The sequence below is a fragment of the Enhydra lutris genome, unplaced genomic scaffold, assembly GCF_002288905.1.
Source record: "Enhydra lutris kenyoni isolate GAN:26980312 unplaced genomic scaffold, ASM228890v2 scaffoldscaffold12, whole genome shotgun sequence".
NCBI classification, from domain to species: Eukaryota; Metazoa; Chordata; class Mammalia; order Carnivora; family Mustelidae; genus Enhydra; species Enhydra lutris.
The window spans coordinates 6220517-6243335 of record NW_019154096.1 but is presented as its reverse complement, the minus strand read 5'-3'; the positions used below and the strand labels follow the sequence as shown (position 1 = coordinate 6243335).

General features: G+C 41.3%; 1 protein-coding gene across 2 annotated transcripts in view; it reads left to right on the top strand.

Moving 5' to 3' along the window:
- The first annotated feature begins 4644 nt into the window (after window positions 1-4644).
- LOC111144977 (multiple inositol-polyphosphate phosphatase 1) overlaps window positions 4645-22819 on the top strand; it is a 50151-nt gene continuing 31976 nt past the window's right edge. Inside the window, exons 1-3 of one of the 2 annotated variants that reach the window (XM_022499622.1) lie at window positions 4645-5281; window positions 7990-8187; window positions 13210-13307. In XM_022499622.1, the coding sequence (XP_022355330.1) occupies window positions 4645-5281; window positions 7990-8187; window positions 13210-13307 (933 nt within the window). The remainder of the gene's footprint in view (window positions 5282-7989; window positions 8188-13209; window positions 13308-22819) is intronic. The other variant, XM_022499623.1, reaches the window with a different exon arrangement.

Sequence of the window (22819 nt, the reverse complement as noted above, 5' to 3'; positions counted from 1 at the left end):
ATTCATTCATACATACACCCTTTTAACAAATAATTGCTGACAGTCTACTTGACGTAAGGGATGGATATTTGAGTATCAAAAAATTTTCCCCCGGCTCTTGCATCTAAGGTAATAACTAAGAATGAGTTAGCAGCAATTGCTTTATCTCTTAGGGTACAGAATCAGACAAGGTAGTGCTAGATATAAGACAGGAAAGGTGGGGTAATGAAGGGTGTTGTTTATGGAACCATAATGGTTGCTTCCATTGGAGTGTGAACTGTCCTGTTTACTAAAATTGCTGCAAACAAGTGTGTAAGTCCGCAGATGCCACCATTGTTTTTTCTAGCTTAGGGTAATGTTGGATTTTAATACTTATAGGCAAAGCAACTCAACCCAAGAAAGATGGGTTTATGTTACAAGAAAATAGTGAACAGGGGCACCTGGTTGGCTCAGTCAGTTAAGTGTCTGCCTTTGCGCCAAGTCATGATCTCAGGGCTCTGGGATTAAGCCCCATGTCGGGCTCTCTGCTCAGCAGGGAGACTGCTTCTCCCTCTGACTGTTTCCTCCTATTAAACGGAAGTAGCAAAGCACAGAAAGAATGCTGGCAATTTAAAATTGTATCTGGTTTCTAAAATATAGCTCAATGGATTTCAAACCAACATTTAATGGGAAGGAAGAATTCACATCAAAGTCCTACGATGTGTCAAGATACCAGAAGAGAACCTCTGTCACTATAAAATAACTCCCTTAGCAAGGCATAATAGCGTAAAAAAGCAAGTCAACTTCCATCATTGTTCACGGTTCAGTGAAGTTCTACTCATCAACTGAAACACAATGTTAAACAATTCAGCTTGGCTTTTGCATGCTGGGTAACCATGTGGTGCTTAGCTACCAGAGATGCTGATTCTTTTGAACAGATACCATTCTTTTGAACAAAGGTATCTTATCCATGGAGTCTGGTGATCTATGCAAACTCCACATTCAAGCACAGTTGAGGGACTGCTGTTGAAGCATGGATCACTCCAGCCCTGGCCATACACACGGACCCTTCTTCTGTTGGCTGTTTCTAAACTGCAATAAAAAACAAAGAAGCACTAAATGGATAACCAGGAAAGGAAAGAGGAAATATCAGGGTAGTAAGATACTAGAGTTAACATGGTCTTGGAATAGGCACAAAGTTAGTTGCTTAATGTAGTTGTAAGATAACAAATATCTATGACAAACTAGCCATTGTCCGTTTACTTGATGAGAGCAAAAGCGGTAGCAAGAAACATTTTAATTATGTTCAGTAAAATTTACAAATTGATTTGCGGCCAGGAACTATATACAGTCTTTATGTAAATTGCCTCATTTAATCCTATCAACAACCACATAACATAGATATTATGCCCAATTTAGAGAAGAAAACAAATTGAAGCAACAGTTTAACTTGCTCAAGATCTCATAGATACTAAGCGAAAGCTGGAATTTGAGAATCAGAGTCTAGTTTCAGAAACCATGTTTTTAATCAATAGTTTCTGTGCTTACATAGATAGCCTGCCCTATCCCCTAAAGCATTTAGCCTTTTCCCTTCTTTTTTGTTTCTTCACCAGAAAGCCTCTTCTTTAGTAACCTTTAAAAAAAATGTCACAGATGTCTGTAATTTAAAATGTTGTATTTGACACCATGCACTTTTTAGAGTGGAACAACTATTTCAGAAATCCTATGAATAAATAATCTGCAAAAACACCATATTCTGTAATACAGTAGATTGATTAGAAAAGTTTTACTTAAGACAAATTAGAATAATATAGAAGAATAGAATTCAACTCTTTTCTTTTCCACTAGGAAGGACACAACAGATAATGTTCACTTCTGGATAAATTTGTACAACCACTGGCAATTCAAGTCTTTCATTCTCTGTTGGATATCCAGGGCTGACCAACCAACTTTTTACTTGCTTCCCATTCCTCTTAGTTGCAAATTCTTTCCCTTTTTTCTCAGTTCTAAATCCAATCCATTTCTACGTTCCAAAGACCTAAGTCCTATTCTCCCATCTCTTCAGACTATCTTGCCTCCTACATCATTGAGGAACCTGAGGCCATCAAGCTTGAAATCCATCTCAGAAAAACAAGGCCTCCTCTTGTTCTGGTCCAAATCAAATTCTCTGTGCTCTTAGTTCTAAGCTCTCATCTCTTCAAGGAATCTGAACCACTAATTTTCCATTCTACCTCTTATTTTGTGGTAGATTTGTCAAATACACTGCTATCATGCTCGCAGCCTCCCATGAGGGAAAGCGATCCACCCAAGGTCTTTATCAAGGGGCAACCATGTTTTATACCATGCAAACTCCTGGGTACTAGCTGCCTGGACAAGGTGGACAACTATCTCAAAGGGCAGCCAATTTACAGACTGGCCAGAGAATTAAGACTTGGCCTGGCAATGAAAAGATGAGCAGGGCCTGTTGCCTACTTAAAACTTCTCAAAGGTACTCACTACTTTAAGAGTGAGAAACCCATTTTAAGGAAGATGAGTAGATTTTTATTATTAGAAAAGTTATGAAATGATCTTTGATGCATATCTTGCTTGTGAAAGTTAATGTTCAGGGGAAGTTTATAAAGAGTTATACAGTATTTATATTCAGTGGAATATAAATATTGGAATTGTAGTATATATTGGAAATAAATAGTGGAATATGTAAATATTTTAATGTTCAGTGGAAGTTTATACAGTGTTATACAGTATTTATACAGTAGTTGCTAGAGAGCTATATATCTTAGCACAGAAATAACCTATATAATTACTGGAAATTACTGACAAAAATACCTTTCAAAGCAGCCTATTATACGAATTTTAAATGTCATCTGATTCTTACAATAATTCCACAATGTAGGTTCTAATATTCATCATTTTCAAATAAGGAAACTAAGGCTCAGAGAACTTGAGTTACTTCCGAAGGTCACTCAGTTAATGACTGGCAGAGTTTGGCGTCTGGATCCAAGGCTTATACTTTGATACTACCTCTGGCTTTTTCCTGGTGAAAAACATGAAGGCATTGCCTAGCTTTATCATCTGTCATCTTGGCCATAACAACAAAATGGCTGGAGCTGGCTTAATAAACATCTAAAAAGCGTAACATTAACAGATGAGGAATGAGAAGAAGGAAAAAAAATCAAGGTGAGGGCAAATTTAGTGTACAGCAATGTGTGCCATTGATTTTGTAAGTAGGTAGACAGGGTGAACATCTGTCAATGATGGGAAAACGGCTTCCTGCTACAGACCGTCTTAAAATCTGCCGTGGCAGGGCGCCTGGGTGGCTCAGTGGGTTAAAGCCTCTGCCTTGGGCTCAGGTCCTGTCCTGGGATCGAGCCCCAGCATTGGGCTCTCTGCTCGGTGGGGAGCCTGCTTCCTCCTCTCTCTCTGCCTGCCTCTCTGCCTACTTGTGATCTCTGTCTGTCAAATAAATAAATAAAATCTTAAAAAAAAAAAAATCTGCCGTGGCCAAGTTGGAATCTATTCCTGATTTTACACCATTTTGTTCATTGTTTAACATTTAGAAGTACACCTCTCTGAACCAGAGACACCTCAACAGGGAGAAAAGTAGCTAAGACAAAGATTGGCTTACCAAGAGCAATTTAGTGGTGTCTTTGAAGGAAAAAACCCATTACAAAGACATGATCCACATTGCCTTGAATTTGGATCACCACATGACTTCTTTAATCTTGACTCTTTTCCCAACTAGCATACAAAATTGTGCTCAAGCGGAGAAACCAAGGCATGGTTCAGATTTGTGATATTTTTTTCCTTGGATCAAAGATTCTGAGCATCCATCTATGAAAACACGTAGCTGTTGATCTGAGTATGTAATTACACGGGAGCAGTTTCAGCTTGGAGGGATGGTAAACAGAGAGGTTTGCTCCATAGAGCAGATTGGCTCACACTTAATAATGCACCAATCACGGGCTAGGAGTCAACATGCCAAGGGATCAGGGCTGTGCTGTCCCTACTCTGAAAGCCCCTGATGCCAACACGCACAGTCCTTCTGTGGTGCCGTGTCGCTGAGCGCTGCTCCACTGGCCCAGGTCCAGACACTACCAAAGGCTCGGGAGCCGGATTTCCTGGAGAACAGAGCCTTTCTCCGGTTCTGGTCGGCCCGGCTGGACACTCTGTTCAAACTCCAACCAGAGAATAGGTTTGGACCTCGGGAGGCAGGCTGGGGCAGAGACCGGGGATCTGCTCTGTGAACAACAGCCGCAGGCGCCCCGCAGGGTGGTTCAGAGAGCACGTTTTCCGCACCGCAGGTGGACAGGGCGTTACCGGGTGTCCTGTGCGGCCCGCCTCAGAGACGCGGGCTCACTCCCGCCCCAGGGCATTTCAAAGATCGGGGCAGTGGCTGAGTCAGTCCCGGAGGCGCCCGCCACAAGGAAGCTCGCCCACGCGAGAGGCCCAGCCGACGCCAGCTCCTCCCCGGCTTTTTGCGCCGGTGCCACCGGAGCCGCAGGCGGGGGTCCCCGCGCGCCCTAGCGTTCCCGGTACGAATACCCGCAGCGCGCCGCGCTGCGCCGCGCAGCGAATCCTGAGGGCCCAGATCCAGGCGGAAGCACAGTCCGGGCCCTCCCTCTGCCCGCCGGAACCGGAAATCGCTGCTCCGGCGCGTACGTCGCCTTCCGCGGGCCGCGCCGCACCATGCTCCGCGGACCCCAGCGCTTCATCAAGGTCTCGGTGGCGCCGGTCGCTGCCCTGGCTGTGGCGCTGCTCTCGTCGGTCTCGCGCTGCTCCCTCCTGGAGCGGGAGGACCCCGCGGTTTCGGCGCTCAGCCACTACTTCGGTACCAAGACCCGCTACGAGGATGCCAACCCCGGGCTGCTGCCGGATCCCGAGGCGCCGCGGAGGGACCCCGAGCTGTTGGAGGACACCTGCACCCCCGTGCAGCTGGTGGCCCTCATCCGGCACGGCACCCGCTACCCTACGGCCAAGCAGATCCGCAAGCTGCGGCAGCTGCATGGGCTGCTGCAGGCCCGCGGGCCGAGCGACGGGCGCGCTGGCTCCGCGGGCGGCGGAGACCTGGGCGCCGCGCTGGCCGACTGGCCGCTGTGGTACGCGGACTGGATGGACGGGCAGCTGGTGGAGAAGGGGCGGCAGGACATGCGACAGCTGGCGCTGCGCCTAGCCTCCCTCTTCCCGGCTCTCTTTAGCCTCGAGAACTACGGCCGCCTGCAGCTGGTCACCAGCTCCAAACACCGCTGCGTCGACAGCGGCGCCGCCTTCCTGCAGGGGCTGTGGCAGCACTACCACCCCGGCCTGCCGCCACCCGACGTCGCAGGTGACAGCCTGGAGCCGCCGGGGGCAGGGTCCCCTGGCTCGGTGTCCCCCTCGCTCCCTCCGTCCCCAGGCCCCCGGGTGCCCATCTCGTGTCGCGTGTTCAGGGCTGGGTTGTCTGTCTCCCTTGTCCCCACGCATATTCATCTGTCCGTTCATCAGGGATGCAGTGCACACCTTTCTGGGGCTGGACGTGCTAGCGGGCGTCGGCTGACGGGACACGAGAGGAGACCGCCAGGCGCGGTTCTCCGTGTCGCGCGTTCCCAGACAGATTGCCCCCTCTCCGAGCACCAGCCCTGCCTTTCCTCCCTTCCTGGCAGCTAGTGCCAGCACTTTCCTTCTTCGAGCTTTGCTTCTTGAAAACTGTTTGGGTTTTTTAACTTACCGATTCTTTTTTTTTTTTTCTTTTTTTAAATTACATTGATTCTGGACCCACATCCCACATTAGGAAGCGACTCTCAAGCTCTCTTGACTGCTGTGCTTATTTCTCTGTTTTGCTCTTGTATATACTGTAGTCTTACCCTCCCTGTCGCTGAGGTTCAGGGTCATACTCAGTACTTGTCTGATTTATCCCATTACTTTTGCGGAACTGGAGAGAGCATCTCGTGGGGCCCTGGTATTCCACAGGTGAAGAAGTTGAGCCCAGGAATGTCTTGTTCATTGTCCTTGGTTCGTCTGAGGACCAGAGTCAGGCCTGGAATCCATGCCAACCCCCCCAAAAAAGTTTAGTCGTCACAGATACTAATAATAACGGATACTTAACGCCTGCTTTGTGGCTTTGTGCCAGGCATGCCTGGCATTTATTTCACTAATCCTTACAAAAGCCCTCTATTTTCCCTCTACCTAACAGATGAGGAAATTGAGCCACAGAAACACTAGTGGCCTGTTTTCGCATGGCTAGGTATGGACCCAGGAAATCTGATTTGGAGCTTGGTCTCTTAACCCGTATACACTGCAGTCCATTCGTCTTGTAACTAGGAGTAAGGATGAAAGCATATAACGTTTGTGCTGGAGGGATGAGCAAGGGTTAGTATTTTGTTGGGCAGTTTTTAGGTCAGAGATGACATGAGACATTGTTTAGCTTTAAACCCAAGTGAAAAATAAATTAGACTAGTTGGTCATTTTTCCAGTAGCATTTTCTCTTAACACAGTTCAGCCATCTCCAAGAAGTCATTCTTTTGATTGTGTGTCATGTTACTGCTATGTGGGTAGTTCTCTTGGCTGACTTGTTTACTCACTTGTTGAATTGTGCTTTTTAGTGGTTAATATAGTAGAAATTCCCCACAAATCTGTTAAATTCAGTGAACATTCAAAGCAGAATATACTTCGCTCTGGCACAGTGTATATAGTGTATACCAAAAAGGGGCTACTGGCCCTGCTGGGATGAAGTCTTAGAGATTGAATCCCTTGCCTGGCTACTTCATTATGATCTCTGTAGTGTGTGTATGTGTATATATGTGTGTGTGTGTGTATATATATATGGAGAGAGAGAGAGTAAGTTGCCTTTTGTGTTCATCTGGGTTTTCAAGGGAGTCCACTGAATTAGATTTTGTATTACAGCAACAGGGCAATACCTTTGTTTCTGTTTAAAGAACAGCAGGAATGAGTTAATAGCAAGGACAAAGAATCCAGATCCACTTGGGAAATTGTATTTTGAGGCCACAGAGAAAGAGGACAAAGGTCACTTATTTTCCAAGTCCGGATGTTTTACCAACTATAATCCAGTTAGCAGTGACATCCGGTAGGATTATCCATTTCAGGAGATCCTGAATTGAACATGAAACATACACGTAAATATGTTTTTTCAGACTCACATCCAGAGCAAAACGGTATGACTGATTTGATTTTCTCATTTTGTAAAGAGTAGTGGTATTCTTCGTGTTCTTTTCGTGGTAAATTATTGGAGAAATGATGATTGAAATCGATGTGCTTTGAATAGGACTGAAAAAACAGGCACCCCCCCCCCCCCAGTAGTTGAGGCATGATTGCGGATGCTTTTATAATACATATTTGCTGCCAAATTGGGGAAATAATGGAACTTAGGGATTCTAAATGGAAAACATCTGGGAGCTTTAGTTATAAAATAAACCAAAAGCAGAAGCACCAAGCACGATGAAATACAGAGGACCTGAAAGGATGTTTTGTGCTGTTGTCAGTAGTTTTTGTCCAAAGCACTCTTTTGTGAAGTAACACAGTGTTGGGAAAGTTAATACAGAAAATACACTATGTAGGCTTTGGCTTAGAGGAGAAAAACAGATTTGATCTGCTGAATTAGTCTCTCAACATTGTAGTTAGGAACATCGCTAGTTTTCAGTTTGCTTTCTCCCAAGTTTTCTGTGCCCGACAGAAGTAGTACTTAGAGAACACGTTTCTGCACTTACTAGGCTTTTCATGTCTAATTATTTTTGTTTTCTTTCAGGAAATATTTATTTCAGCCACCTTTTTTTTTCACCGTTTAGTAATGCAGTAACATTTTATCTCTGATTCTCTGTTTCTTTAGTCTTTTCTAGGATATACTTTCATGAATTACCGCCATTACAAATGGGGAATAATTTTGCTCTGTCTCTCTTGATCATTGTGTGCTAAAGACATGCCAATAAATAAACAGGTTTTTAGTGTTCTTTTTCACACTTGAAACAAAATTTTTAGTAATTTGAGATGATCACTTATGTTGGTGGTATATGTATAAACAAAATTTTTTTTCTGTTTCAGACATGGAGTGTGGACCTCCAAGAATTAATGATAAACTAATGAGATTCTTTGATCATTGTGAGAAGTTTTTAACTGAAGTGGAAAAGAATGCTACAGCTCTTTATCATGTAGAAGCCTTCAAAACTGGACCAGAAATGCAGAACATTTTAAAAAAGGTTGCAGCTACTTTGCAGGTGCCAGTCAGCAATTTAAATGCAGGTAATGTGCCCATTATCTTTCATTCGAACTCTGAAATAATTTTAAATGGTTCTCAAACTCTGAAAATGAAAAAATATGGAAGCATAAAGTAATTCCTTTTAAAGGCCCACGATTGATTTTACATTAAGAAAATAATACACTGTTGTCAAGAAAATGGTATATATCATGCTTACTGTTTTGAGATTCATATACTTCTTTGAGCTTTATGTAAATGAATGTACACGATTTTTGCTATATCCTGGAATTTTTTTTTTTTGAGAACAGAGGTATATAAAGCTTTGACTGTAAGCGTTATTTATATAAATTACATTTTTAAAAATTATTTCTTCAAAATGATAAAAGTGGAAAATTATATAAAATTCTTTAGCTGTTGAAGCTGTTCAGAAGTGTGTATGTGTTCATGTTTTGAGGAGGGATATTAGAAAGTAAAAAAAGCAAAGTAGTGTGGGCATTTTCTTTGAGGCCTTTAAGCCTAGAGATGCTAAAAAGAATGCGCATTTGTGTCTGTCAAAAGGTGTTGCAGTAGATAGGCTGCCTGTTGCAATTTGTCATGCAGCCTTGTACACCCGGGGGTGCGGGGGGGGCACTGTTAATAATTATGCTGTAGAAAGCAATGTCTACAATAGCCAAACTATGGAAAGAACCTAGATGTCCATCAAGAGATGAATGGATAAAGAAGATGTGGTGTATATATACAATGGAATACTATGCAGCCATCTAAAGAAATGAAATCTTGGGGTGCCTTCGGCTCAGGTCATGATCCCAGGGTCCTGGGATCGAGCCCCGCATCAGGCTCTCTGCTCAGCGGGGAGCCTGCTTCCCCCTGTCTCTCTCTGCCTGCCTCTCTGCCTACTTGTAATCTCTGTCAAATAAAATAAATAAAATATAAAAAAAAAAGAAATGAAATCTTGCCATTTGCAAGGACGTGGATGGAACTAGAGAGTATTATGCTGGCGAAATAAGTCAATCAGAGAAAGACAGTTACATGATCTCTCTGATATGAGGAATTTGAGAGGCAGGGTGGGGGGGGTTGTGGGGGGCAGGGAAGGGAAAAATGAAACAAGATGGGATCAGGAGGGAGACAAACCGTAAGAGACTCTTAATCCCACAAAACAAACTGAGGGTTGTTGAGGGGAGGGAGGGTAGGGAGAGGGTGGTTGTGTTATGGACATTGGGAGGGTATGTGCTATGGTGAGTGCTGTGAATTGTGTATGACTGACAATTCACAGACCTGAACCCCTGGGGCAAATGATACATTATATGTTAATAAAAATAAGTAAAAAAAATTATGCTGGGGAAGCAGGTGGAAAGCCAGGGCACATGTTCACCTGCCAATAGGAAACAAAGAAAAAATAATGGGATTTTTCTCTGATTTCTAAGAATTCATAATTCATATAGCAAATGTCGACAAGCATACAAAGATTGGGGATTTCTTATATTGTGAATAAACTTCCAAAAGGCTAGAAGTTGGGAAAATAATAGACTAGAATCACGGAGCCTGAATGCTTTATAAGCTTCAAAAAAAATGAAGATGCCTGTACTAGCATTTAAAATTGAGTTTTTTTCTTTCCCCAAAGTGGCTAAACATTGTGGTCACCTCCAGAGCTTTAAAATTTATTTATTTTAGGGGCACCTGGCTAGCTCAATTGATAGGATATGTGACTCTTGATCTTAGTGCTATGAGTCCACGTTGGGTGTGGAGATTATGTAAAAATAAAAATTTAAAAAATGATTTTAGTGGCAAGTAATTTAAGACTATAGATAATAATAAAGGCTGATACAATGAATGAATGTCAATATACCCACAACTCAGTTTTATCAAATTTCAACATGCTGCAGTTAGTTTCTTTAGGGAATTGAAGTCCATTAGTCCCTCTATGGAAGTTTATTTCTCTTCTTTTCTTCCCAGCGGTAGTCATCATGAATTGAGCATTTAAATCACCCCATGCCAGTTTTTATGTTTCTGTACATAAATGGTATGTTGTTTTGCAGGTTTTAAAACTTACACGAATGGTTTGAACTATGATTTCAGTCTGAAATTTGATTTTAATTCAACTTATTTTCTATTCTTAAAATTACTTTAAAAGATTTTATTTATTTATTTGAGAGAGATTGAGACAGAGAGAGATAGCACATGAGCAGGAGGAAGGGTAGAGGGAGCAGCACAGTTCCTGCGGAGTGGGGAGCTCAGCACGGGCCTCGATCCCAGGACCCTGAGATCATGACCTGAGCCGAGGGCAGACGCTTAACCAGTTGAGCCACCCAGGCGTCCCTCAACTTTTTATTCTTTATTTAATGTGTGTGATTTTAGTCCTACCTTTTAACTTTATGTACGGAATTCGTTTATGTAACTATACCAGTATCTAGCTATGCCTTTGGTTGGTAGGGGGTTAGACTGTTGAAGATATTTTAAAAAATAATTTTTAGTCTCAAATTATTTGTGTTTTACTGATGAGGTGATTGAGAGCAACTTCTTTTTGGAGGCAACATAAGCATAGTGGTTAAAATCATGGGTTCTGGAATTGGACTGTTTGTATTTGAATTTTGACTCTGTTTTACTGTCGACTAACTCTGTGGTCTTTACAAGTTCGTTAATAGCTCTAGGCCGTAGTTTCTTTTTCTGTAAGGTGGGTATAGGAACTGTACCTTTCCTTTATGATTATTCAAGGATTATGTGAAATTAATTAATGTGGAGCATTAGTACAGTGCCTGGCAGAGTAATGGCTCAGAACTCCTGTAGCTATTTAAATCCTTTTATTTTTACATAGAGGGGTGATAACATATGTATTTACTGAAACTCATTTTTACTTAGCAGTGTATCTGTCTTATATAGATCTGTCTCGTTTTTTTGAATTCTATGTGATTTCATAGGATCTATGATTCAGATTCTAGGTGAATGATAGTTAAAAACTTATTTAACCCATCAGATTTTACTGGTGGAGGGGACTGGACTTAATACAGTGCAAATTTTTTTGTAGGAAATCATTTTCCTACTGAGGTTTTTCTTAGTTTTTCACCCTTTCAAGTGATGTTGCAGTAAACTTTTTTATAATCTGGTTTTTGCCCTAGAGAATTTATAAAGTGAATAACTGGAGGTGGAATTGTTGGGTTAAGGACAATGAATATTTTACACCTTGATACATACTTCCAGATTGTTCTCTGAAAGTGTAGAAATTATGTCAACAATATATGAGATCTCCCCCTTATTCAACAGTAGTTGTTGTTAGTCGTTTTGATTTTTGCCAGTTTGATTAATGAAAAATGCTCACTTGTGAAGATGAGCATGTCTTCCTGGGCCTGCTAGCTACTTGCATTCCTTCTGGGGTTTGCCTCTTCCTTATCTTGTCTATTTCTATCAGATTATTTTTGTTTTTCTTATTCTTAGGGACCCTTTATGTGTTACAGATTTATTAATTATATATCCTTTAATTTTGCTTGACAAAGGATAAATCCTTTGCCTATTGTATGTTCCTAACAGGTTCTCTTAATTTATTGCTCACTTTTTAAGTTTATGGTGCCTTTGATTGCACCCTTTTTGTCTGTTACATAGCCACGTCTGTCTTTTCATCGTGGCTGTCCGATGTTGTATTTTGCCTAGGAATACTCTCTTACCCCAAGATTACTATATTTTCCTATGTCTTCCTTTATTTTACTTTAATTTTTAATGTTTAAATCTCTGATCTATCTGAAATACCTTTGAGGTTCCAAAAGACCGGCCAGGAAGTCAGCATGGTCTTTGTAACACCTCATGAAGAGTTCACACCTATTTTGCAGGTGGGATGATTGAGACCAGAGAGGCTGGAACCCCTTGCTCAGGATGATTAGTGGCAGAGTTAGGTCTCATAGCCTGTCGTTTTCTCAAGTGTTTTTTGGTGAAATTTTTCCATCAACTTCCTTCCAGTTAAAGAACAGACCATTAGGATCAACTTTCATAGTTTCAGAACTAGACCTTTGAGTGTGAATAAGTCAGGTTCTTTTCATCGAACATCCATGGTCCTTAGAAGTCACTACATTATATTAGGTATTAGGATTATCAGCCCTTTTGTTTATTCGAGCAAAGTTTGTAAATGCCTTTTGCATGTGTTCTCAATTAAATATTCTTTTTGTACTATATACTGCCTTAGGGGAAGTTCTTTAAACTCAAACCTGGTTCCTTGGGAAGAAGGAGAGACACTGAAGTTAAAAAGCAAAGCGCAGGGCAGCCCTGCAGTGGCTGCCGTTCGCTCTGTAGCATCGAGCAGCGGCCCCATGCCTGTGACCAGACAGCACAGCCACTTGTCATAGCCAGGGACTTGGTGCCCTACCCTTCCCTTCAAAACCCAGGGCTATTTAAAGGATATATAATCAGCTCATTCTCAATGTAAAAATCCAGGTAACTTAACCTGACATCTGCCACCTCACTGAGCAACGAAAACTGAAAGACGGGTACCATTAGCATGCTCTCTCTCTCCAGTGTGTGACTTTCCCCTCTTCGATTCTTTCCTTCTTGACCCTTGGTTTTCCCTCCCTCCTGACCCCCATTTACTCTGCCCTCTCTCCACCTTTTGCAGTCCTCATCCATTTTTGCATCCTCCTCTCTGTACTCCTGCCTCACAGAACGAAGCGTTGTGTCCTTTAAGAGTGCGGTTCAGCAAAGGTAGTTTGTTATTCCTCATTTTCAAGATGGGTTAAACTGTTGGATTTGGTAGGCAAACGTGCTCTTAACAAACACATTACTTTTAAAACCAGAAAAAATGGTAACTTGTAGATACCAGTTAAATGTTTTAGTTTCATTGGACTGAAATTTCTACCTCCTCGTGGTTTCTTCCTGACAGTTCTAGTTCTGCCTAGAATGGTACAGAGTGGGTCTTCATTCTTCGATAATCTGATAATCAGGAAAAGGCCGAATCATCTTTTTCTCTATGCTGAACCTACCCAGGTCCTTGGACTGTGCCGCACGTGGCATTCTGTAGCTATTTAGCCTCTAGAAGATTATGGAGAAGAGTGACTCACAGATTCTACCTTTCTTTTTTTTTCCCCCAGATTTAATTCAGGTAGCTTTTTTTACCTGTTCATTTGACCTGGCAATTAAAGGTGTTAAATCTCCTTGGTGTGATGTTTTTGACATAGATGACGCAAAGGTAAGTATTATTTTTGCGGTTTCTTTGCTATTTATTTATTTATTTATTGCATTATTTTTGTTGTTGTTGTTACTTGAAAAAGCTTTTCAAAAAATAAGTGGAACAGGGAGCATGAGCTGTCTTTGACAGACTTATCATTTTCCTTACATAGGGAATGAATTGTTCAAATGGGGTCTACATACTTACAGTTTGGGTTCAAAAAACTTTGGAAAACATTCTTCTGTGGTGATTTGATTTCCAGATCCACCCAATTAAAACCCTATTTTACCCCTCATGAGGTTTTATTGCTAGAAGGGATTGTAGAGCTATTAAAACCCAAATTCTTTTTAAAGGAAGCCAGAGCTCAGAGAGGATGAATGGTTTTTCAAATACCTAACTTTTGTTTTTTAATAGTTTTTGTGATAAATTGAGCTCCATGTTCTACCCGGTAATGGCAGTAAGCCCTCCACAGTTTCTCTCTGCCTGCTTCGTATGCTCTTTCTTCCCTCTTCACTCATACTGCTTCTTTCAGACTCTAGAAAAGAGAAGGCCAGACAGGCCTCAGCTGACTTTAAGTGAGGCAGATTCTGGTCATTTCTGGGATGTTGGGAGCCAGGAGGTAGGGTAGGAGAGTGTTAATTGTTTTTGTGAGCATTGAGGATGTCGGCATTGGATAGGATTCTGGTGTCTGTGTGGATCATTCAGGCGTGTGGACTTGTGAAACTTCAGTCATCTCTCGCATACATATAAAATGTTCAGTATGCCATGTGAAAATCAATTATTAACTTTAAAACTTAACATCAGGTTTTGAAAAGAAGTGTACTGTTTGCCAGATACTAGCAGGTTTTTAAGCCAAGAGCTAATGAACATTTGAGGATAAACAAGTGATTTATTTTATTACTCAAAGACCAGAGTGACCACAACAGATTTAAGGTGGTTTTACGTGTTACCAGGCTCACATGGGACTGGGGCTTAGCCATGTGATTGGAGGCAGAAGAGAGGACCCTCAGTGAATGACTGCTCTCAGACACTGAGCACCAGTGGTAATGGGTATGATCTGTTTTCCTCTCTGTCTGCTTCTCTCCTCTAACTGTCCAAAACTCATCTCTTAGAAATTTCCTGACCATAAAATTAATAATTATGCCAGTATAGGTATAAACTGAAATTTAGGGTCACCATTCACATGGGTCAAAATACTGCCCTCCCTTTTTTCCTTCCCTACCCAGTTTGCTCGAGGGAAAAAAGTTGATAAACAGAAGTAACAATACTGTATAAATGTTTGGTGGGCATTGGTCAAGGGAAATTCACCTCTTAACAGAAGAGCAATTTCATTTGTCCTGGTTACTGCCCGTGGTGGGATGTTTGGCACGTGCTCACCAGGCCCTGCTCTCTGCGCAGTTCCCGTGGCGAGCAGCAGCATCCCTGGGGTCTCTTCCATGTCCCGGCAGCTTCGGGTGTAAGTGCCAGCCGCTTTTCCATGCCGAGGACGCACACCTCCCACCGCAGCCAGCCACTGCCTGTCCGGTTTGTCCTTGCGACACCTGCCGCTTTCCCTTCCTTTTCCTTGTTTGGATCCTTCTCCTTGGAAGCATTTTGCTCTTGCTTTTTGTGCATCTGTCTCTTCAGGAGGTAGTTTGACGCATTCCAAAACCCTGGAAGTCATGATCTGCTTCCTTTGCCTTGATTCCCACACGTGTTAGAAGATGGAACTATAGGGTTATGCGGGTACACCCCCTGTAGTTCTAAGAGTCTGGACTACTTGACTTTCTCTTTCTTCCCCCTCCCCTTTTTTAGTATTATCCTTTCGTCTCTTTATTATTGCCTGTGAAGAGTTTTTTTTTTCCTGCAACTTATTTTGAAAATTTTCAAACTGACAGAAATCGTAAGAATGATAACAGTAAACACTCACATTTGTGAGTTGTTTACTTTTCTTTGCCACATTTGTTTTTCTTCACAGATAGGAGTTTCCTATTGCTGCCATCATGAATTACCACAGACTTAGTGGCCTAAAACAATACAGATTTATTATCTTACAGTTCTGGAAGTCAGGCATTCAGAATGAATCTTACAGTGCTAAAATCAAGATGCAAGTAGTGTGTTCTTTGTGGAGCACACAAGAGGAAAATCTCCTTGCCTTTTCCAGTCTCTAGAAGCCCCCTGCATTTTTTTATTTTTTATTTATTTTTTTATTTTTTAAATATTTTATTTATTTATTTGATAGAGAGAGATCACAAGTAGGCAGAGAGGCAGGCAGAGAGAGGGGGAAGAAGCAGGCTCCCTGCTGAGCAGAGAGCCCCATGCGGGGCTCAATCCCAGGACCCTGAGATCATGACCCGAGCCGAAGGCAGAGGCTTTAACCCACTGAGCCACCAAGGCGCCCCCATTTTTTTATTTTTTAAAAAAACAAACCTCTGCTTCTATGGTTGTATCTCCTACTCTGTCCTTCCTAACTACTCCTTATAGGGATCTTTGTGATTACATTGGCACATGTATGTAGCCCAGAATAATTTTCTCATTTTAAGATCCTTCATCACATCTGCAAATTCCCTTTTATCATGAAAGAGAATATAGTCATAGGTTCTAGGGATTAGGATGTGGACATCTTTGGGGAGCATTTATTCTGTCTGCCACATATATATGATCTTTTTTCTTTGCAGACTTCAAAGCACTTCTCCTTGAAATACTTGAATATGTATCTAAAAAACAAGAACATTCTGCTACATAGACAAAGTATAATTGTTTTACGTATATATGTAATAGTGCAGTATTATCTAGTACATACAATATTGAAGTTTTCACATTTGTCTTAATAAAGGTCTATATTTAGACTTTTTCCCCCCCTTAAACTCAGGGTCTAATGAAGGATCACTCATTGCATTTACTTGTCATGTCTTTTTAGTTTTCTTTAATCTAGAGAAGTACTGCAGCCTTTTGTCTTTTAGACATTGGCATTTTGCAGGCGTCTGGACTTTTTTTTTTTTTTTTTTTTTTTTTTGGCAGAATGCGTTTGTGTTCCATTTCCAACTTTTGATTAGGTTAACGTAGACTAAGGTTTAAGCGTTTTTGACAAGAATACTGTGTAAGTGATGTGTCTGCACTGAGGAATGCGTATCTTTTTGTCACATTATTGATGACGACATGTTTGATCATTTGGTTAAAGTGATGCTTGGCAGACTTCTCCATTGCAGAGGTGCTTTTTTAACCTTTGTAAATAACTTCTTTATTTAATTAGCCGTGATCTGAACATTTAGAAATACATGTTTATTAAGTTAATTGAATAAGAGCTTCCTTTTTATATATTAAAAAGCAAGTAAGTTTCTTCATTTAAAAATACAAAGTTCTCTTTTGATTTATGTTTCCGGTGATTATTTTCTTTTTTAATGATTTGATAGAAATTAGGGGCGCCTGGGTGGCTCAGTGGGTTAAGCTGCTGCCTTCGGCTCAGGTCATAATCTCAGGGTCCTGGGATCGAGCCCCGCATCGGGCTCTCTGCTCGGCAAGGAGCCTGCTTCCTCCTCTCTCTCTGCCTGCCTCTCTGCCTGCTTGTGATCTCTGTCTGTCAAATAAATAAATTAAAAAAAAAAATTAAAAAAAAATGATTTGATAGAAAATAACTTCTGTCTCTGCTTAGAACTTTTCACTGTGAAATAGGTTTATATACTGAAGTATTTACACATGAAATAACTTTACTTTAGATTTAAATTTACTTTAGAATAATCCAGTGGTGGGGCACCTGGGTGGCTCAGTTGTTAAGCATCTGACTTTGGCTCAGGTCATGATCCCAGCATCCTGGGATCAAGCCCCATATCTAGCTCCCTGCTCAGCAGGGAGCCTACTTCTCCCTCTCCAGCTCCCTTGGGCTTGTGTACCCTCTCTCGCCTCTCTCGCTATCTCTCTCTGTCATAAATAAATAAAATCTTAAAAAAAAAAGAATAATCCAGTAGGTGATGGTGGGAGATAACTAAAACAGGATTAGCCAAATGATGATTGCTACTGAAATTGGATGATGGATACACAGGGGTTCATTATATTACGGTTCACTATTTTTCACATTTGAAATTGTTTATTAAAATATTTTTGAAGGGGTGCCTGGGTGGCTCAGTGGGTTAAAGCCTCTGCCTTTGGCTGAGGTCACGATCCCAGGGTCCTGGGATCGAACCCCGTATCGGGCTCTCTGCTCAGGGGGGATCCTGCTTCCCTTCCTTTCTCTCTCTGCCTGCCTCTCTGCCTACTTGTGATCTATGTCTGTCAAATAAATAAATAAAATCTTTAAAAAAATTTTTTTTAAATTAAAACTGAATAGACATTTATTAAATTCTGAGAATCACAGAGATTATTGGATATCCAGAACCTTGTGAAATGCTGGACCATGGGTGCCTTCATAAAGCAAACCTTGTTTGGGTGCCTGCTCTCTGCTAGGCACATGGTTGGAATGGAAGATTCTAACATAACATAGGCATTGTCCCCTTTAAGGAGTGAAAGACACAAACCATTGGAAGGCAATAGGATGGCTGTAATTAGGTATAGGGATACATAAAGGAGAAAGTTGGTGTAATGGCAGTCAATCTTTATAGAAGAAATGACACATGAACTAGGTATTTTTTTTTCTTTATCTGGTTTTTATTCAACTTTGTTTTTATGCTAAGTTTTTATTCATTTGAGTGGAGAGAGAGCGAGCTGTGGAGGAGGGGCAGAGAGAGAAGCAAACTCCCTGCTGAGCAGGTAGCCCTGGAGGGGGGTGCTTATTCCCAGGACCTTGAGATCATGACCTGAGCCGAAGGCAGGTGCTTCACCCACTGAGCCACCCAGATGCCTCTATTCAACATTTTTAAAGATTTACCTATGATGATGCTATAGTTCACTTATTTTCATTGCTATATGGTATTCCATTATATGAATTAATCACTTTTACCCCCCCCCCCCAAGTCCATTGTCTTGTTGGTAGACGTTTAGGCTGTTTTCAGTTTGGGGCTATTAAGAACATTATCGTGTAGGTCCGCTGGGGTGTACGCAGACATATTTCTGAAGGTCTGGGTCTGTGGTAGAATTGCTGGATCACAGGTTATGTAGAACTTCAAATTTACTAGATAATAATGCCAAACTATTTTTGATGTCCCAGCTTATGTTTCTGTCTTCTTTTCATATCTTTTTTTTTTTTTTAAAGGCTTTGACTTTATTTTTTTAAATCTTTGGAATTCGTGGTAGTACGTTCATTTACTCAGCAGTTTTCATTCGGCTGACTGTTTTAGGTATATAGCAGTTTTCTTTTTCTTTTGTGTGTTTGTATAGATGCTGTGCTGGTTCCCCTTTTTAATTATTCATCTTTGCAGCAAGTTTAGCTTTTTTTCCTCCCTAGCCAGCCAGTGGGGATGAACAGCTATTCAGAAAGGAGTAACGTTCCTTCTGCTTCAGAGTTGCTTTCCTCTGAGATCCTCTGCAGGTGCTTCCTGCTGACCTTGACCACTAGTCTGTCTCCTGGGAGCCGTATTACAGACTGTGCAGGGAGGCTCCCCTCAGGCCTCCTGGTTTCAAGCTAAGAGGTGTTGACTGTGCTCCTCCTGGTGTTCCCTGTGCTTTGAGGATCTGTCTTCCTCTGGTTTTGTGAGATGTTTTGATTTTCAGTGCACTTGGGAGCCCTCCCTTGTTTATGACTGTGGTCAGGGGGATAAAGGTCTCCTAATCTCTTCGATGAAGTCATTTGCATTTCTGTTTTTCATGCATTTTCTTTAGGGTGATTTTGAGAGAACAGAGAGGTATATCCTTATTCCATCCTATTAAAACCCAAGGTTTTTTTTTTATTTTCCAGTGAAGAACACTTGTAATTCTTTGTCATAAAATGTGATGTATATTTGGAGTAGTCTCGTAGTTATTGATGTAGTTTTTGAATGTTGGTGTGTTGGTGGGGTGAGGTCTGGAACTGACAGCTAAGAAAGAATTCTTGAGACATCTTTGGTGCAAAAAAGTGGTTTTATTAAAGCACGGGGACAGGTCCATGGGCAGAAAAAGCTGCTGTCCTGTGATTGTGAGAAGCAACTGATTGTATACTTTGGGCTTGTGGGAAGTAAAGATGAGGGAAGTTTCGGAAGGATTTTCACATGCTGAAGAGGACTCAGGAGAAACTGGAGGCCTTGCTGTTGTCAAACCGAGGTGGGTTGTTCCCTCTAGCAACGCATTAACCGGAAGACAGTTGGGAGCTTCCTAGAGGAATGTTAATACTCTGCCCTACCCGAGTATTTATTTGTCAGTGGGCTGCAGGTTATAAGGACATTTAATTTGAACTGTATTTCCTTCCGCTTTTGTTTCCCACAATAGATATCATTACCAATTAAGGAAATTTATTTCTTGCTTACCGAAGCCTTCTATTTATTGTTTTTAAAATCAGGGATGTGTGCTGAATTTTTGTCCCCGGAAAGATGATTGTGGTTTTTTTTTTGTTTTGTTTTGTTTTTAATCTTCCAACATAGTAAATTGTTAGTACATTTTCTAGTATTGAATCATCCTTGCATTCCTTCTTTCTTAAGATAAATTCTCTTACAGACTGCTTTTTCTCCTAGTTAGAGCTCACATTTCTTGTTTCTTCATGTATTTCTAGCAATTTTTTATTTATGGACATTGTGAATATTATATTGTTGAATGCCTAAATTTTGTTGCCTTCCTTTATAGAGTTCTGAATTTTGTTTTATTTTGCTGTTAGGTTACTTGTGGGTCACCTTGATCCCTTTGAGGTTTATTTCTGAATTTCATGCTCTGGATCTGACCTACAAAACTCAGAAACAAACCTTTATTTGTAAACATGCCTTTACTGTTAAGTGTGACCCTCTGGGGTCTATGTTGGACATCCAGGTGTCTACTGAAATTCTCCTACTTAGGCTGCTTGGAACTTGAATATCTCCCAGCCTCGTGATAGCTCTGAAATTCAGCTTATAATTCTCACAACACTGAGCAACAGAGTCAAGAGGACCCCCAGATTTCTGGAGCGGTTTTTTGTGTAGCTTCTTCCTTTCTGATACTCTGTTCTGCTAATTCCAGCCCCTTAAGACTGCGTTCTGACTCCTCTCCTCAGCAGGACTGCATGATTCTGCCTGACATCCCTTACCCCCTCTACCCCCCCAGCCTCCGCAGGCCACAGTTTCAAAGTGCCTCCAGGCAGAAACCTGGGCATTTGTAGGGTTTGCTTTGTTTTTCTCCTCTCCGTGATCACAGTTCGGTGCTCAATACTCAATGACTGAAAACATTTGTTTTACATATTTTGTCCTGTTTTCTACTTGTGTATGTCCGGAGGGCATGCCTGGTGTTACTCCATCATGACAGATGGTACCTTCTTTCAGTAGACTGCTGAATTTTTTTTTTGGTAATTTCATGAAATTCAAAATTAAAAGAATTAAAAAATTTTTGGGTAATTTCATTAAATTGTTTAAATGAATTAAGCATTCATTAAATTGTGTTTGTAGTGAGGTTGTTTATGGCCATGGCTCTCATCTGTGAGTGGTATTGATGGCCCGGCCCTATCCTTTTCCTGGCTGGGGGGTTAGAACACAGGGGGGGGATTTCTTTGTGCACCAGTGACTAAGAGCCATAGTTGAGAGCACAGGAATTGCAATGCAGAGGGCTGAAGTTTTCCTGGCCCTTTTCTCTGTGCTTTCTTTGTGCAGTTTTGGGTACAGGCTTCCATTGTGCTCCTAAAATGAGTTGAGAAGCTTTCTGATATAAGAAAAATGTTAAGGTTCGAAGTCGGCAGCCAAGAAAGTATTCTTGTGACGTCTTTGGTGCAAAAAGGTGATGTTATTAAAGCACGGGGACAGGACCCGTGGACAGAAAGAGCTGCACTGGGGTCATGAGGAGTGGCCCATTATACACTTTCAAGTTGGGAGGGAGTTAGGGATGGTGTGAATCTCTAAGGAATTTTGGAAGCAAGGTTTCCAAGACCTTGAGAGGGCTAGCTGTTGTTGGGAAAAGGTCATTTATTACTGTCTAATAAAACCTGAATCATGAGACCCTTCAGATGTATATCGGTCGGCCATATGCTTGGAGGGGTGATTGCCAACATGTATTTTGGGGGTTTAGAGATAAAGAAAATTTCCAAAGGAATTTTTATATGTTAAAGTTGACTTACAAGATCCTGGAGGTCAGGTTAATATTGCCTGTTGCTGTCAGCAAAGTGTCAACATCCAGGCAGCTGAGTCTCTAGAGGAAGGTCACTCTGCCCGTTTCGAGAACTTGTCTGTGGGCTCTAGGTAGTGAGGAAATTTAATCATTTTTTTTTTTTTGTCTTTGTTTCCCACATCACTTTCCATCCTTTCCTGTACTCTGGAATAACTTAATTATTAGGAACTAACTCTTCTTGAAGGTTTGGTAGAACTCTTACTTTAAACCAAATATGCCTGGTCTCTCTCAGATAGACTTTTATCTCTAGTTATTTTGTGTAGTCATATTTTTCTGTGTCAATTTGGCTAATTTATATTTTCCTAGAAAAACTGCTTATTCCATTTACATTTTCAGATCCTTTTGAGATAACGTTTCAATAGCATGCATGTGTGATTTTTAAAAAATCTTCAGGCATATCTCCTTTTTCATTTCTGATACTGTTTTATTTCTTGAATGGATTTGGCAGAACTTTAATTCTTTTAATTTTAATTCTTTCATTTAAAAAAATTTTACTTTGTCCCTTTTGCTAACTTCTTGATTTAGTTGCTTCTTTAATGTATGTTTAGTTTTGTTTTTGGTATATGGCTCTTTGCTCTTAAATTTACTATGGCTTGCACTTAGTTTCTCTAGGGACCTTTTTGGGGAAGAATAACAATTACTGCAGTCTTATCTTGTACCCATTTAAAAAAAGAAGATTTTATTTATTTGACAGAGAGAGGGACAAGTAGGCAGAGAGAAGTGGGGGTGGGGAGCAGGCTCCCTGCTGAGCAGAGAGCCTGAGGTGGGGCTTGATCCCAGGACCCTGAAATCCTGACCCGAGTCGAAGGCAGAGGCTTAACCCACTGAGCCACCCAGCCGCCCCATACCTGTTTTTTGTTTTTTTTTTTAATTTTATTTTTTATAAACATATAATATATTTTTATCCCCAGGGGTACAGGTCTGTGAATCGCCAGGTTTACACACTTCACAGCACTCACCATAGCACATACCCTCCCCAATGTCCATAATCCCATCCCCCCCAACCCCCCTCCCCCCATTAACCCTCAGTTTGTTTTGTGAGCTTAAGAGTCACTTATGGTTTGTCTCCCTCCCAATCCCATCTTGTTTCATTTACTCTTCTCCTACCCCCTTAACCCACCATGTTGCATCTCCTCTCCCTCATATCAGGGAGATCATATGATAGTTGTCTTTCTCCGATTGACTTATTTCGCTAAGCATGATACCCTCTAGTTCCATCCACGTCATTGCAAATGGCAAGATTTCATTTCTTTTGATGGCTGCATAGTCTTCCATTGTGTATATATACCACATCTTCTTTATCCATTCGTCTGTTGATGGACATCTAGGTTCTTTCCATAGTTTGGCTATTGTAGACATTGCTGCTATAA